Here is a 16,733-nt window from a genome sequence, read left to right as displayed (position 1 = left end):
TTTGATAGTAGCCATCCTAATGGGCATGATGCATGGAGAGACTTCTGGCGGTCACAACCCAGGGGGAGGACAGCTACTGACATCTAGTGCATAGAGAGGTGAGTGATGTTGCTGAACATCCTACAAGGCACGGGACAGTCCTCCGCCACCAACAATGAACTGGTCCCAAACGTCAATAGTGCTGAGGTTGAAAAATCCTGATTGACACAATCAGGTTCACCCTTCATAGTAAACCTCATCCCCTGACACGTGTAGCCTGTCTTCTTTGTTGAGATGCTCAAAGGCAACAATTTCAAGAAATCTGGAAACGGAGGGAGGACTGAGAAGATTGGCAACACTTCTTTTATTCAAATTTTATTGGAAGTTTACAAATGTATTACAGACATCAGTAAAACATATCCATTTTACAGGGCACGGATCTCAAGCAAAGTGTTCACAACAGTCTCTGGCAGAGCCCACACCAAAGGCCCGTTGCAGACCTTCTTTACAAATAGCTTGACACTCGACACACAACACAGAGTCTGGCCCGCCTCACCTTCTCAGACCCTCTGAGGTTTTGTTTATGCACTTGGAGTTAAAGCAGGAGATGGGCAAAGCTATTCTATACAGGAAAGAATGTGTTTAGGAGAGGGAAAACTGCCGAAGTCCTAATTTGCTAAGGAAAATGCAGGACTCTTAGACCTTAGAATGTTAAGTCAGGGTCCATCGTAGAACCAAAATGCGTTATGGAAACACAGGAATATCAACTAGAGAGGCTGGAGAGCAGACCTTACTAGTGGGTAACTCTTTCCAAAAAATTTTAAAAAGGCGGGACAGTGACCTATTGAACATGAATGGCCAAATGCCCAGTAGGGTGAAGGGATATCTCCAAAAACTCAGGATAGAACAATTTTTTCTTTTTCTATCCTACAGATTCATCGTATCTAAATCACCAGAAATGTTTTCCTACACAACGTGACTTTCCTCCCTCCTTTTTTATTCCCCTTGGGGAAATCTAGTTTTGTTAGCAGGAAGTAAGCTTATAAAAGAGTATAGCTCCCAATAGTGAGTCATGGTTTATGGCAGTCTTGTGTTGACTGGGCTACTATTACGAGAAAATGGAAAAGGAATCCAATACTTTCTTGGTCCTAACCTTGACAACTGCTTCCAAGTGGTCAGACAGACGAGCTCTGGTGTCTGCTGACGGCCCCAAGGGGCCAAGCACTGGATGCAAGGCAAAGCTGTCTTCATTTCTACTTCCCTTGTGCTTCGAGAGATGGACCTCAAAAGGCGGAAACCTGAAAGTGCCTTCAAAATCAGGAGAGGAGGCTTCGCTGAGTCCTGCAGCTGGAAGGCTGTCCGTAGAGCCCTTTCAAAGCCTTGAAGGTGCTAAACAGTTGCTAATAGCAACTCTTCTGACATGAAATATTCAGATAACTGGTTTCATTTCCCACTTGCCTTTGGTCAGAGATAGATCCTCCTTCTTAGCCATTAGCATCTGGTTTCTGTTAGACAGAAATACACACAGAGCACTTCTCCTTGGAATTCAAATATTTGTGTTATTTCTGGTTAGAAGGTGGGATTAGATGAAGAGTAAGATGGCCTCTTATCTGACCTCTGCAAAAGGATGAACAGAAGGCTGCTTGTAATAATTGGCCAAGAACATGGGAATGCAAAAGGAGGCCGAAGAGATTTGTCTTAAAACAAAGACAGCAAAACAGCTTAAAGAAGTCAGCCTCCACTTTTAGCATCCACAAAGGAATTGGGCTCTCACAGTCATTTATGAATGAGGCTTCCTAAAAAGGTTGGTGTACTGTTTTGGGCCCATGGCAAACGATGGAAAGATAAATAAAAACCAGTTCACAAATGAGACTTGTTATCAAATGACCTCAGTTCTAATCGACTGACCCTGGCAGCTTGGAGTGTCATAAAGCTTTCTGAGGCTGCATCCATGCTCCCCGGGAAAGCGTAGAGCCATCCATTGGTTCTATGGGCCGGGCTGCAGGGATGGAAGAGCACGTGTTACATCTACGTCATCACTGGCTGCACCTGAACTCAGCAACGGCGAGGGGTACCCAAGAAGTGGAAAACCACTGCAGAAGAAGGAAATATAGTTGGTTGCAGTGCAAAAGCATCCTACAGAATGGGAAAAGAGGATGAGCACGGGCTGTCTTCTGGTCCCCTACTGGAAAGACAAAATTGCTTGTTCACTGGGCTGGCTGAGGACAGAAAGGAAGGACTAGAGATGAGAAGGTGAATGTGGAAAAGAGGCATCAAACAACCAACACTAGGAACCCTACCCGCCTTACACCTGCACAGGACCAGGGAGCATGGTTCTGCTTTCCCTCACCTCATTCACCTTCACACTTGATAGAGATCCTGGAACTACAGGACAGAAGGAAGGGTACCTGAATGCCACACTCCATGCCACCAGGCTGCTAAGAAAGCTGTTCACAGAATCAAGGGTTGTATGTATTGGCAGGGCCATTCAGGAAACCGTCAATGGCTACTTCTTCCTGGGAAAGAGTGCATTCTGTTGCCACTGAATTGAGCAGCGGTAAGAAATGACCTGAAGTCCAAAGTGGTGGTTTTAACCAAAAGACAAGAAGACCAATATGAAGAGAGGTAGAAAAAACAAACCCAAGGTATTAGAGATGAGAGGAAACTAGGAAAAGATTACTTTTCTAGAACAGTCTATCGAAGATGAAATGAAATCTAGAAAGAGGTGAGTGTAAGCCCCACTCACAGGCAAAACTTGACCAGAAAGAGCTCGTGGTTATGATGGAGGAATCAGGTGAGGACCCTAAGTTCTTGCCTCAGAAGAGAACGCATTGAGTTTCTGGGACTGGGATTCCGTGATGTTAGGTGTAAGTTATCACTAATGGGTAGAATTCCTACAACAGTGACATCCTGCTCTCTCCAGGGCATTCACTTGGAGGTCCCATCACCTTTGTAATGATTTTACCAGCCTCCTGGGCATCATCTGTAAGGTGCCTGGCTGCATGTGGGGTGGGGAGAAGCCGAGATGGAACACACGGAGGTGAACTTGGTTATAGACAGTGTGACCCTGAGGCTTGCATCTCAATATATTTCAAGCTCTGGCCAGTTGAGCTGCCGGATGCTCCCTGGGCAGCTAGCTCTGAAATCGCTTATTCCTCCCACCCTCTCACAGGATGTGGCTACGGGTTGATTTCCGGCCACCCTCTTCTTTCTGCTGATGGTGGCTCAAGCCTCGTCTGGGGAAAGTAAGAGGTACTTCTGGAAAGGATGGAGTTAGAAAGCAGCTTTTACCAGGAGAATTTCTTTCATTGAATTCCAGGCCACAGAGGACAGACACGATTTTCAGTTGTTTGTTATGTTAAGCGATCTACTATTGTCTCTCTTTTCTTATTCCCAAATGCCTTTTTATTCTCATCAATCAAGGAACTCAAAACTCCAAATTGGACTCGCCCGATTTCTACCAGAAACCTGCCACTTCAGTAGCATGGTGTTGCACATTATTTCTTAATCAGTTTTGCCAAGCAGTTTACAAACTTACTATACAAACGTAATAGAGTTAATTCTCCGGAGGCTTGGATAATTAATGAAGCATTTAGATATGAAGATAGCATGCGGAAAACAGCCACAACCAACATTTGCATTGCTTTTTTAAAAAATCAGTGACAATGACAAATGTCATATTAATACCTGAAAAGCAAATTATTTTAATACATCCTGAATGGAGTGCCATTTCCACGACCTTTACAGCCTTCTTTTCCCCAGACCCATTTGGGATGGTGTCTGAAAAGCCACTTTTCACATTCTCTCCATAAAAAAATACTAGAAAATATTAACTACTATACTGAAAAGAGACCACGCTCACCTCACCATGGCAGATGGGCACTGAGATACACCGTGTACTACATCAACAGTACATCTCACTAAAGGTGGGTCCTCCGATGGATTATTTCAACTGCCACAATCCATTAAAGGGAGGAGGAGAATGGAAGAAAAAGCCAGCGCTTCATTTTGAACTGAAGCAAGGTAGGAAGTTTTATTTTACTATAAACAACACAACCGTTAAATGTCTTCTTCAAGCAAACTCACTTTTGAGCCCATTTTCTATCTGACCAACAGTCCCCAAAGTTCAACACGAAAATCCCCCTCTGAACAGCATTTGGTTTTCAAGGCCATCACCCTGAAATCTCCCGAGCAGCTCCCGTTCCTGGGTAACCCAGACACTCTGGTTACGGGGTGTGTTAAACTGGATTCTTTCCACAAGCACTGGGGGGGGGGGAGGGGTATTCAAGGTAGTGGTCACCTCCACTCTACTTCATTTCCAGAAGCTCTCTTTGCTCTGACCTTCCTTCATATTCCCCTTCAGTCTCCACCCTTGACTTGCTTTCTGCTTTTTGAATTCCCTTGTTCCTTCTCCACGCATGACGTACGCTCTAGAACACCCCGTCACTCCCAGAGCCCCACAGAACCTTCTGCCCCTACATGTGTACTGCTTAAGTTCATTTGCACTGAGGACAACCGGTTGTCAGGCTAAGGCAGCTGTTCTGTCTGCCTTGGTAAAGGAAAGCAGATAATATAATCCAGGAAACATGAGCACCAGAAAATAATGCCACATTCAAAACAACGTCATGCTGACATCACACGACGGGTACCACTCACAGTCACTTTCATTTTCCCCAAGGGACAGATCAATAGCAAGCAACTTCAATGTTCCCAGCAGGGATGGCGTTGCTCACGGGACTTTACGGACACTGGTTGGTTTCTCTAATTGGCAAAAGTTACGTTTGCAATTAAAAAAAAAATTACTATCACTTTGTAGAGAAGAAATTCTACCGAGGGTGGGAGCAGACTTAAGGATGTCTCCTTAAGATGGAATGGAGCATAAAATACTTTGGGTGTAATAGTTCATTTTTTTTTTTTCAGCCACAAAAAGTCAAATTGAATAAACTCCTTTGAAAAAGGTCTCACTGACATGTAACAAATTTGTATAGAAAAAAGGAAAAAAAAAAAAAAAAAAAGGTGGTCCTGGACCACCTCTGAATACTACTCAAAGACAACGCTGGATGTGCATGCAAGTCTTCACTGAGTCCTACGATATAGAAATTCCTTTGATATTACAAAATACAAAAATATTTTATCAGAACTCTCATTTACATTGCATTTACAATGGACATGTAAATAACTTAGTCTTGGGTCCTGGCTAATAAACAAATTACTTACTGGAAAAAGGGTCCTAAAAGTAAGAGAACCAGAGAGGATATAAGCGAGCGGGAAACAGTTTGCCATCTTGCGAAAGGCGACTCCACACAGACTGACGGGCAGGAGGGGGCCAACCCTGGCCTCCACAGAGTCTACAGCGTTTCCAAAGTGAAATGTGCAAATAATACTCAACATGCCAAGCACTGGGACTACCTATTGAGTCAGTCTAGAACCTTGCCTCCACAACCGGCACCATGTTCCTCTTCTCCTCCAGCAACCACCCCCGGAAAGCGCTTGAAAACTGAAAACAGTGCAAGTTTCTGGATGTACATTCTTAGCTCCCATCTTCCCCCATTCCCTGACGCCAACCGTATTAAGAGATGATACAGTTTTTGCTCTTTTGTCTTTTCCTGCTGTGCAACTGTCCCCTGCCCCCTAACGTGGAAGACTTGGGGAGGCCGTAGGAGCTGTATTTGTGCAACAGCTCATCGCTTGTGACGTATCGCAGGCGGGCGGGCTGGGGGATGGGTTCTCCTAGGAAATAGCCCTCATTGTCAGACTCTGAAGAGGACGAGCAGGTGGAACACCAATCATACTCGGTGAAGTAGGGTCCCCACCGCTCCCCAAAGGCATTCTGCAGAGCCAGGTCCGACACCGTTCTCGGGCACTGGCCGTACAGGTCCCTTCGGGACCCTTGGCCCAAGCTCTCCTGGAAGCTCCGCTGGCGCATGAACTGGTCGTAGTCCTCCCTGGCTCGGAGCGGGGGCCTTTCTTTTAACCGAGAGATGGCCTCGCGCTCGCTGGCCAGGTGGAGGGCGTTGTCCGAGCGAGAGCGCCGGGAACGCCTGGAGCGGTGGGGTCGGAAGCGGCGAGCGTCGTCGCGGGAGGTACTTCTCCTCCGCGTGCGTTCGCTCATGGGCTGGATCCTTATGCCCTCCTGCCCTGGCAGCTTGCTGCCCGCCATCCCCCCCTCGAAATCAAAGCTCTGGTGCAGCCTGCCGTGGGACTGCAGGTCCCTGTACCCAATGGGGTTGCCGAGCTGGTGGAGGTTTCCCTCCATCTCCTGGTACTGCTGGGCAGAGAGCAGGCTGCGAACCGACTCTGCGCTCCGGAACTGCATGGACGAGTTAAGCGTGCCCATGTTGCTCAGCTTCTCGGAGACATTCATTCCAGAGTCTTTGCTGAGGTCGGGCATGGAAAACCGGGAGAGGTGCTCCTGGCGCTTGGCGCCACCATCAGCAGACAGGCCTGGGGGGAGAGAGGGAAGAGAGGACCACGGAGGTTAATACAAACGTGCAGTCTTGTTCATCGGAACCGCCGTCTATCCAGGATCGCTGCATATGGTTGTGCAGTTGTACGCTGCACAAAGCCACTCTCAGAATGTTTGGGAGAGCTCTCCCTGCTCCACAGGGGGGTAGTGCCCACCTAGAGAGGATACCTGGTTAAAATGCATCCACAGAGGTACATTACTAGTTACTAATTCCTCCAAAGGCTCATCGAAGTCACTAGGAGCCCACTGTGCATCTTATGCATGCTTCCTCTGTTTAGAATTTCACTTTACAAAGTGCGTCAATTACCCCTTTGATCTAATGCTGCACTGTTAAGTACAGGGGACACATCTGGATGTGGAAGGTTCCAGCGACAGCCGCTGGGCCATGCCCAAGCAATTCCTACCAACACTGAGCCTCACATCTAATCCCATGATACCAGACCAACTCACTTTCCTGTTAGCCTCCAGCAGCTTCCCCCTGTGCCTGTAGTCCCTAAGCCCCATAGCCCAAATGTCTGAAACACTAAGTGACTCCCTGGGTGTACATAGAGGGATATTTGCTCTCTCAGGCTCTTCAGTAAATGACTGCTGCAGGGTTTTAAATGGGCCCCTGACAGCCAGAAGATGTGAGTGGGACTCTGGGACACTCCTTCTTCCCCGGGGGAGGCACTTTTTAAAACAACACCATGACCAGCGGGTATCTCTAGCAATGGACCTGCAGTCCCTAAGTGCCATCATGGCACCACTGAAATAAGCCATTCTGCAGGACGCGGGAGATGCTTGACTTGAGTAACTTCCGTGCTGCCCATCCTAAAGCAGCACTCTCGAAAGAGAGGCTTAAGAATGGCCCAGGTGGTAAAATCTCAGCATTTTTACTCATTACCTGTTGGAAGATGAGCAATTTTGCCATTGCTCGTTGCAGAAAACATGTCTTTGAATTGCAATGGCCCATTATGACCCCTGCCACTGATCATTCGTCCCTCCCTGCTGGGGCCAACAACCCCACTCCCCTGACAAAACTAACGTTCTGAACACTTGAAAAACTACTTAGCAATATCTGTTTAAGCTAAATACACACACACACACACACACAAACATACACACGAATTATCAACGAAGCTTTTTTGAAAATCTGTGTCCTTTCGTGTGTGTGTGTGTGTGTGGACTTAATGTGTTATTTCTGTTGGGTGTACAATCAGAGTGGCGATTCTATGATTTTCCATTGCTACTCTTGATTATACACCAAACAGAAATCAGTTTATAGGTCCAAAAAATGTACAGGGGTATTTGGAGAAGCTTTCTTTATAGTAGCTTAGAACTAGAAATAACTCAAATGTCAATTAATAGGAAAAAAGATCAATAAATTGTATTTCATACCATTCCCCCTTAAAAGGAATTAGGAGTCTGGAGAGATGGCTGATTCCAGGACAGGAGGAGGGAATGTAAGATCTGAGCCTGGAACATCTTGCTATGCCAAAGAGGAAGGAAGTGTTACAAATGAAAAATGAGGGACTCTCACTCGCCAAAGCTGAGCAACTTGAGCATCAAAACATTAAAAACAGTAATGATTTATAAACCATTGAAAAAGGAGGAAATCATGAGTCCATACCTATACCAGATAAACACACCAACAAATAAATGGGGGAGAAGACTGGGCTCTTGTATACAGTAGGATGTTGAGTAGAATGAGTACGCATAGAAGGGGTGCTGGACTTGGAAGACCACCATTTTGTGACCACTGTACATAAAGATCGATTCATGCAAGAGTCAACTTATGCTCAAGTCAGGGGGGTAAAATTTGATGGGGGAGCAGGGTATTTACACGGTGGTTAAGTGTTTCTCCACGTATTTATTAGTTTGTAAGGAAAAATTTAGTAGCCACCCAATGGAGAAATCAGACAGCACTTTGACCAGGAGAGCAAACTTAACATCATCGATGAGGTGTAACTGGACACTGCGTGCCTCCCGACGTAAGTCCTGAGAAGGGTACACTACCACTCATGCAGTGTTCCAGTCAGGAACATTTCCTGAATGGATTCAGAAGGAAACATGAGATAAGCTCCCAAATGAGGAAAATTCTATTAAAAAAAAAAAAAAAAGGGACTATATCTTAAAACATTTTTTTTTCCCACTATCATAAAAGTCTGAGGGAACGTTCTACACTGAAGAACATGAAGGAACCATGGCAACGATACAGAATACCCAATCCCTCTGGAACTTATTCTCTAGTGAGAATGTTATAGAGCATAACTGTGGAACGACTGACAAAAATTGGGACATGGGCAATTAATAACCATATTATGCCAAATCTACTGTGGTAATTTTGATAACGGTGATAATTATGATAATGTTGGAGAAGATCCTTCCTCTTGGGAAATACACAGGGAAGGATATGGTAGTACATGGATGAGCTGGATGTGACTTCCTCTCAAATCGTTCAGAAATACATTGCGTGTGTGTGTGTGTGTGTGTGTGTGTGTGCAAGAGAGAACCAATGATAAACTAACGGGATAAACTGTTAACCAGAGGTGAATCTGGGTAAAGAGGACATTCTGGGTATTGTTTGTTCCATTTTTGCAACATTTCAGTAAGTTTGAAAGTTTCCCCAAAACTGTAGTGTATGCATATACAATGGTTTGGTTTTCCATGCCCGAGGAAGTTACTGGGGTTGGGGGGCAGGTGGTGTATGCTATTGGCATCTAAAGGGGAGAGGCCAGGGAGATGTTGCTGAGCGCCGTATGATGCACACACGGGGCAGTCCCCACAACAAAAAATTATCCAGCCCCAGAGGTCAGTCATGCTAGAGCTGAGAAACCATCATATGGTGGAATTCCACACAACGACGAGAATGAACGACACCAAGCAACAGGGATGAATGTCATAGAAAATGCTGGCAGACACAAGAGAGTATGTGCTGTGTGAGCCCATTTATATGAAGTTTAAGAGCAGCCTGAGGCCGTCTATGGTGGCAGAGATCAGGGCAGGGGGAAGGGACCTCAGGGAAACTTCAAGGGTGCCAGAGATGTTCTATATCTAGACCTAGGTGATGGTTATAAAAGGATACACATGGAAAAATTTCTTGAGGTGCAGTTTTAATATTTTGCTTGCTTTACCTCATATGTAAGCTATACCTCAATAACATGCATAAAAATAAAGCAGTGTTCTCGTTAAAGAGCCAAATTTAAATGCTGGCTATGCCCGTGGAGAAACTATTCTGCCAACCACGATACTTTCATCTAGATTTTTTAATTCCATTACCGGGGTAATTGTCAGGGCAGGAGGGGATGAGATCTTTAATTCCCCCTTTCCCTGCTGCTTATCTCTGACACACACATCATAAAAGCTGATTTACAACAGCCTAATCACTTCCAGAACCTCCCCAACCTGAAGGCGGAGAGGACAGGACAGCAACCAAGGATGATGAATGAGTCGTCGGGGCAGGTGAACTCCATCCAGTAGGGAAGGGAAAAATTCTTCAAAGTCACAGGGAGAAGCAGAAGCTATACAGGTGGATGCAGTGATCTCTGCTGGGCTTTCTCCACAAGCCCTGGAGTGGAATCAGGGTCAGCATCAACAAGCTAGCAAATACCATACATTGCCAAACAAGCTGTTTTCCTGACCCTGTCTCTTAGAAGCCCCCAAGTCTAGCATTTCTGAGGACATCACGTATGTGAACAGATTCTTATTTCGATGAGGTTAACATGAAGAAGAGCAGCTTCAGTCCCACTCGGGTTGTACTTCTGTGTTCTGGGCGATCTCAGGATAACCTTAACCACCTCGACCCTCCCCAGAACAGAAAAATGCTCAGTCAAGAACAGGAGGGGCCCGGTGCTCAACCCAGAGCCTACAACTAATCACTTATCCCAAACATAGGCTATTCTCTCGGGGACGTGGGGGTGGGGTTGCAAAAGCTACCTGCTCACTGCAGACATTATTAATACATTAATTTACTTATGAATAAACCTTCTTATTGATTAACTCAGATTTTTCTCCAGGGTCTTCCTGCACGCAGAGCATGAACCGAATGGCCAATGTTACCCACTGATGAGCAACAATCACATATTTGCCCCTAAACAGGTATCTCTGTGGTTAATTTCATTATTGGCAAAGTCCAGAGTCCTTATGCAGACCTCAAGACCCTCAGGGGCCTCCAAGATCACCCACCAAATGCTCTTCCCAGCTTACTTGGCTTCAGTTACACCTTCACCACCAGCAAGCTCATTCCAGCCCTCTTTGGAAAACCCTCCCCTCTGCACTGCTGACTTCTGCTCATCATTAATGTCACCTCTTCAGAGATACCTGCCCTGATTGCTCTTTCTAAAGCAGCAAGTTGTCCCCCCAACAACCAGTCACTTTGTAGCCTTGATTTCTAAGGTCCCCACCCTGACTTATTTTCTTAAGTTCGTATGTTTGCAGTTGAATGGATGCCCTCTGGGAGCAGGGATCATGTTCCCCTGTTCACCAGACCCCCCCAGAACTAGGAGTACCCCACTGGTGCTCAATAAATATTTATGGAATTAAGGTCAATGGAGCCTCACACTGCCACAGCTAGGAAAAAGCAGCTACCCTCTGACCTGGAGTGGGACAGGACTTAAAGAAAAACCAATTGTAATTCAGATGGGTGGGATGCTAACCGTCAGGAACAGAAACACACGGTCATACCTGTCAGTCTCATTGTCTGTGGTGCTTCATTACGCGGCCTACCATCTGGGGCGTCTCCAATTTTAAAGTTGAAGACGGGTGGTTTATAATTAGCTCCTCGATCTGCACAAAGTGTTTGGGCTTATTAATCACAGCTCTGGAGATGTGTTTAAATTAGCAGCTTCCATGCCCCCCAGACTATCACAGATCATACCTCAACTTAAGAAACCTTCCTTCCCTCCCTGCGAGCTGAACTGGAGAACCACTTCCTGGCTGGGTGACTTGGGGCAATCTTTGGGCCTCTAGAGACACATCTCTAAAATGGGTATAACGACAGTATCTGAGTTCCGAAGTTGTAGCGACATTACAGGAGGAGAAATGTACTTTTCCTCGTTAAGACTCATCACAATTGCAGTACCTTTGTGCGGTCTCCCTTTCACCTTCAACTCCTGGGCTAGTCTAGAACCTCTAAGAGAGCAGGAACTGACTCCTGTTTGCTAGCCCTCATCTTGCTGCTGGTACTGTGGTATTCTAGATGCTGGAAGAAAGTAGTAAGCAAGACCCCAAACTCCAATGAAAGGAAGCGTGCCCCAAGAATTTTATACCCAGCCAGATGTAAAGGCAAACAAATGCTTGAAGGTGTGATCCTATGAATGAATGAATCTGAGAAAGACGACCCCCCCCCCCCAGGCCAGACACATGGCAATGTTCACTGAAGATGAGCCACGGTTAAAATAATTTGCGCCTCCAAACTGCAGCTGGGGACTACTTCTCTACACAGAGGAAATTCGTCTCTTTATCCCATTTGTCTGTGCAGCACGAGACTCAGTGTCAAACCCCTGCATATTGATAGAGTCCAACCAAATGGGGCTCTCCTATGTCACTCTCTCCTGCTGCAACACATTTTACTTTTCTTGCTGCCCAAGCCGGGATGTGTGCACGTGCATGCCCGCAAGCGAGGTGTGGTGGGGAAGGCAGAGATTGCCAACTCAGTTCTCTGGGGAGCCCGCAGAGTCTGACCCCACACGTGACTGGCATGATCGCAGTGCCCAACACATTCTGGAGAACCTGGCTGAAGAATCCCATCGGACTGCATGAGCCATGGATTCGAAGTCATTCTCTGTCCAGTGGAACTCTGTTTTCTTAATAGATAGAGACGGTCTTTTCCTCCCCAACTAATGCAGGATTTGTGAGCGGTGCTCGGGGACTCTGAAGCGAACAGCCTGCGTTTACCCTTACCCCAGCGATCGGTGTGGCCAGGAGCTACACAAACTGCAGGGGCTGCCGGTTTCCGTCAGCACCGCAGGCCCTGCCCCCAAAAGGAGAGGTCGGCGTGGAATCTCGCCTCTGCTCCTCTGTGGTTAAACTGTCAGCACGAAGCTACAGCCCGGGTGCTGTAAGCAACACCAGCAGGTCAGTCTGAGCAACAGCCCCGCACTGCAAATGGAAGGTCTCAGAGAAGCCGGTGACAGTGAGAAAAATCAATACCTTCAAAGGATGCCCTGGGTGTGATGGAAGAAAGGCCATCTTTGCGGTGTTCCCTCTCTCTGTTTATTCTGAGAGCAGAAAGCACGCGCTCAAGTTGAGAGAGAAGACAACGCAGACTTCAAGGTAACGCAGCCCTTTTTGCTGCATCTTTCTGTTCCTTATTTATTGCCCTTTCTAGTCCTATCACTCCCCTCCAAAGAAACTGGCACAGAAAGACACAGTTGTGTTTCTGCCAACCTAAACGGTGCAGTCTCATTTTACATTTCTGCACAGTAAAAGAAAGAGGAACTACTCACCTTAGCCCTCTAGGCATTTACGACTCACACTGATGATTTAGTTCGCTCGCGGTAGGGTTTTCCCTTTATGACTTTTTTTTTTTCCCTGAAGCAGAGAGATGTGAATAGGAATTGTCTGGAATGGGGGTTTGCACACTAGAGCCCACGGTCCAAATTCAGATCACTACTTGTTTGTGTAAATAAAGTTTTATTAGAACACGACTACACCTATTCATTTGCATACCGTCTAGAGCGGCTCTCCCACCACAGTGGCAGGAATGAGTAGTCACGACAGAGACTATATAACCTACGAAGCCTAAAATATCTATTATCTGGTCCTTTCTAGAAACCGTCAACCTCTGGTTTAGAACCCGAATGTGCTGGGAAGCTGTACCAAGCCTAAGCATCCCCAAAGTCATGCGCTCTGCACAGTCTAAGGGTCTCAGAGCTTGCAAAAAAAATGGCTTTGAGGGACAAGCTGATACAAGTGTGTGTATGTGGGGGGGGGTAGTTTGATCAGGTCCCTTGGGATCCTTTTTCCGACTAAGTCAATTGATTTCATCAACACTCAGAATTTCAAATTGGACAGCTGGAGAGAAGCTGTCATCTGGGCAGTGGAGTTTAACCACCACATGTTCCTCAGTGACAGGGCACGGAATGTTCGAGCAGAGCAGGGCAGGGACGGCCGCGGGTGGGGCTGGCAAGAGAGGGAGAGGGGAAAGGATAAGGGAGGAATGATGGACACACTCCAAGTTCCTCGCTATGAAGAGTGTGACCTGTGGCCAGTGGCCACGGCGTCCTACCCAGACTTGCAGACTCCTGACCTGCATTTGCACCGGAGCCTCTCTGGTGATTCACATGCCCTTGAGGGTTAGAGGAACGCTGTGCCAGAGTTGTGACAGAGTCTCAGGGACAATCTTCTTGGCAACGAAAGGTGCTTTGACTCTAGGAAAGCCTGCGCCCTCAGATGCTGATTCAGGGTTTCTCAACGTTGGTGCTATTGGCATCTCGGGCAGGATAATTTTTTTTTGCTGTATGGGGGCTGCTGTGTGCATCGTAGGACGGTTAGCACCACCCCTGGGCTCTACTCACTAGATGCCAGGAGCACACCCCTCCAGCTGTGACAACTCACAATGTCTCCGGACACCGCCAAGCGTCCGGTGGGAGTAAAACGGCCCCGGCTGAGGACTCCTGCCCGAACAGATGCAATCCTGTGGCTGCTGCGGACCACAGGCTAAGAAGGACTCTGTTCCTGATCTTCCAGCAAAGCTGGCTAAATCCTGCTCCACCCCACAAGGCAAACATGAGCCCAGCCACCAGACAGGCTGGACATGCTCTCTCTTCTAGAGAAGGATGAGTGCGTTCCACGAGGCTGGGGGTGGCAATGTCTCCCAAATCGGGGAACTGCAAAGTGGTTTTCGCCCTAAACTCCCCTCAGCACACCCACTCCTCACAGTCTGTCTCTCCCTCAGTGGGTTTCAAGAGTTCCCTGTGGTTAAGGCCTTCACTGTCTTATTTTCCTCCTCCATCTGAAGCTTTTGAAATCTCGAGCCCTGATGCAGCTCTCTTCCATCTTTAACTCTGGTCACAGCCTGTCTAGGGGGTCCCAAGGGACGAGCTGGTCATAAGTGCTTACAGTCACGTGTCCACCATCTGCTTCTGGGGTTCCAGGAAAAGTGCTGGCAGACGCAAGAAACAATTTTCTTCAGGCAGCTGTTGCCGAGAGGGAGGCTGAGGCGGGCTCGGGGGAGAGGTGCACGCTTCTGACTTCGCATGACCCCACTGTCCGCCCCGATTCCCCTCCAGGGAAGGGCCCTTTCCCGGTCCCTGACCACTCGGTGAGACTGGCCCAAAATAAAGAACAGCTGCCTCATAACCAGCGGGTTCGAAAGACCAATCCTGGTTTCCCCAACAACAGAGGCCTTGGCTTCTAGCAGCATTCATTCCAGACTTGCCTTTGAGCCAGAGTGGCTGGGAAGTGACAAGTGTCACAATAGGACTAAAGCCGTTTTCCTTACAGACCCAGGGCAGTTACCAGAGAGCGCCTGGTTAAGATCAAAACCCTGATTCAGACTGGAGGTCCCTTGCCTTCTATCTGCTGGATTGCTCATTAACTTCCTCATAAAGTTACCCCAATAAAGACCGACGTGTAAAAGGTAGTGAGGGGAGAGACCAGGAAGTGACATTTTTAGAAACATGTGGGGTCAATTTTAACTCCTCTCCAGCTCCATGGGGGATTGTGGCCGCGTAGCCACAAAGCCTATTGCTAATTGAAAGGATGCATAAAAAATTCAAACCAGGTGAAGCTTGTTTGCCAGGGTCTGCTCTGGGCTCACACTGACCCCATGCTGCTTTCCAGAATCCACCTACCCAAGTCAACAAGCAGACCACACTGGAGTCTATGTTTAGGAAGCACTTGACGACACTGGGCAGAAGCTCAATGGCTCTCCAGCGGCAGAGAGTGGGCGGCCAGGGCCTTGGAGACCCGTTTGGTCTCTTCAAAGATTCTAGATGAAGCCATTGCCAGGCTCTGGGAAGCAGGCCCTTTCTGGGGACACCTCAAAAGGATCTTACACGGTACAGGGAAGACAGACAACTCAATCAGCATATCAGTACAGCTGTTCCGGGGAGTAATCACAGGAGGGAGGAAACACAAGGCTATCCTAGAGAATAAAAGACTAGCTCTACCTAGACTGCATGCTGGCAAAGAACCCCATGGTGGTGCGTGATAATTATCCTAACACCTCGAGGACGTGAAGGACCAGCCACACCAAGAGTGGGGGAAAGCGTTCCAGGCAGAGGGAACAACGAGAACGTTCTGACCAAAGTTCCGAGTGCTCGAAGAAGGGACGGGAGGGCAGCATCACTGGGGCACAGAGCATGGTGTGAGTCGGGGTGAGGACAGGGAGGCAAACGGGAGCCAGAGGGAGGTTCTCCCAGGCCACTTTGGGTTTGAAAGTGTCTCTTCCGTGCTTGTCCGCAGGATGAATAAAGCAATAAAGCTCCCCCCCACCCCCACGAGAAGCAGCACAGGGGAGTAGAGAAGAGCACTGACTTTGACGTTCACCTTCCAGCTCGGGTCTCCTAGAGCTATGTCTCCGCAGCCAAGACCCTGGCCGGCGTGGTGCCTCAGTTCCCTCATCTGTAAAATGGGAAGAAGAGTAGACGCCACCTCATTTCTGGTGACAGTGAATGGTAAGGGGGTGAATACACCGAACTTAGAACAGTGCTGGGGCGGCGACATCCGACGGAATGTTCTCATTGTCTTTCACCTCGTATTTGCCACTTTGCGAGTAGTTTTCTGCCTGTTGTTATAGGTGAACTTGCTAGGCACTGGGATGCAAGTTTTTCAAGTGGGTAATAGAGAGCGGGAATAACGTGCCCAAGGTCACACAGCAGCCACTTCAGAACTCCTACTTCCTGCCTTTTATTCGCGTGAGTAGAAAGAGTACAAGGAATACGGCCACAGGGCTGTTAGTCAGAGATCTGACAGACAGGAGGCAAAGAGAGAAGTAAAGAACCATCCACACATTCGAGCTTTGAACCAGTGGCCACAATTCACAAAATCCTTTTCATTAATGGCTAACTTCCTATTGCATAAATATGAATTCCTGCTACACGCAACAGCATGGATGAAGCTCATGGAGTGAAAAACGTCAGACACAAAAGAACACAACTAGTACGATTCCACGGATGTAACACTAAAAACCGTCCCAAACGAATCCGAACTGTTTGAAGTTAGGACAGTGCCTGCTTTGGAGACGACGGAGGGGCAGAGGGTGGGAGGGGCATTAGGGGGCCTCTGCAGCCTGGCGGTGGTCTAGTGCTTGACCTGGGAGTGGTGCAGGACTGCAATAATTCATTGGGCTGCAACTCGTGATTCC

At 47.6% G+C, this 16,733-nt stretch overlaps 1 protein-coding gene across 3 annotated transcripts in view; it reads right to left on the bottom strand.

The window, feature by feature from the left end:
• Positions 1-338: 338 nt before the first annotated feature.
• Positions 339-16,733, bottom strand: part of PRICKLE2 (prickle planar cell polarity protein 2) — a 313,543-nt gene continuing 297,148 nt past the window's right edge. For all 3 annotated transcript variants that reach the window (XM_036117113.2, XM_036117115.2, XM_036117114.2), the window contains one exon: positions 339-6,423. In XM_036117113.2, the coding sequence (XP_035973006.1) occupies positions 5,549-6,423 (875 nt within the window). In that variant the 3' untranslated portion in view covers positions 339-5,548. The remainder of the gene's footprint in view (positions 6,424-16,733) is intronic.

This window comes from Halichoerus grypus, chromosome 1 (assembly GCF_964656455.1).
Source record: "Halichoerus grypus chromosome 1, mHalGry1.hap1.1, whole genome shotgun sequence".
Taxonomy (NCBI): domain Eukaryota; kingdom Metazoa; phylum Chordata; class Mammalia; order Carnivora; family Phocidae; genus Halichoerus; species Halichoerus grypus.
Note: the sequence above shows the minus strand (reverse complement) of the source record. Positions and strands in the feature narration are given on the sequence as shown.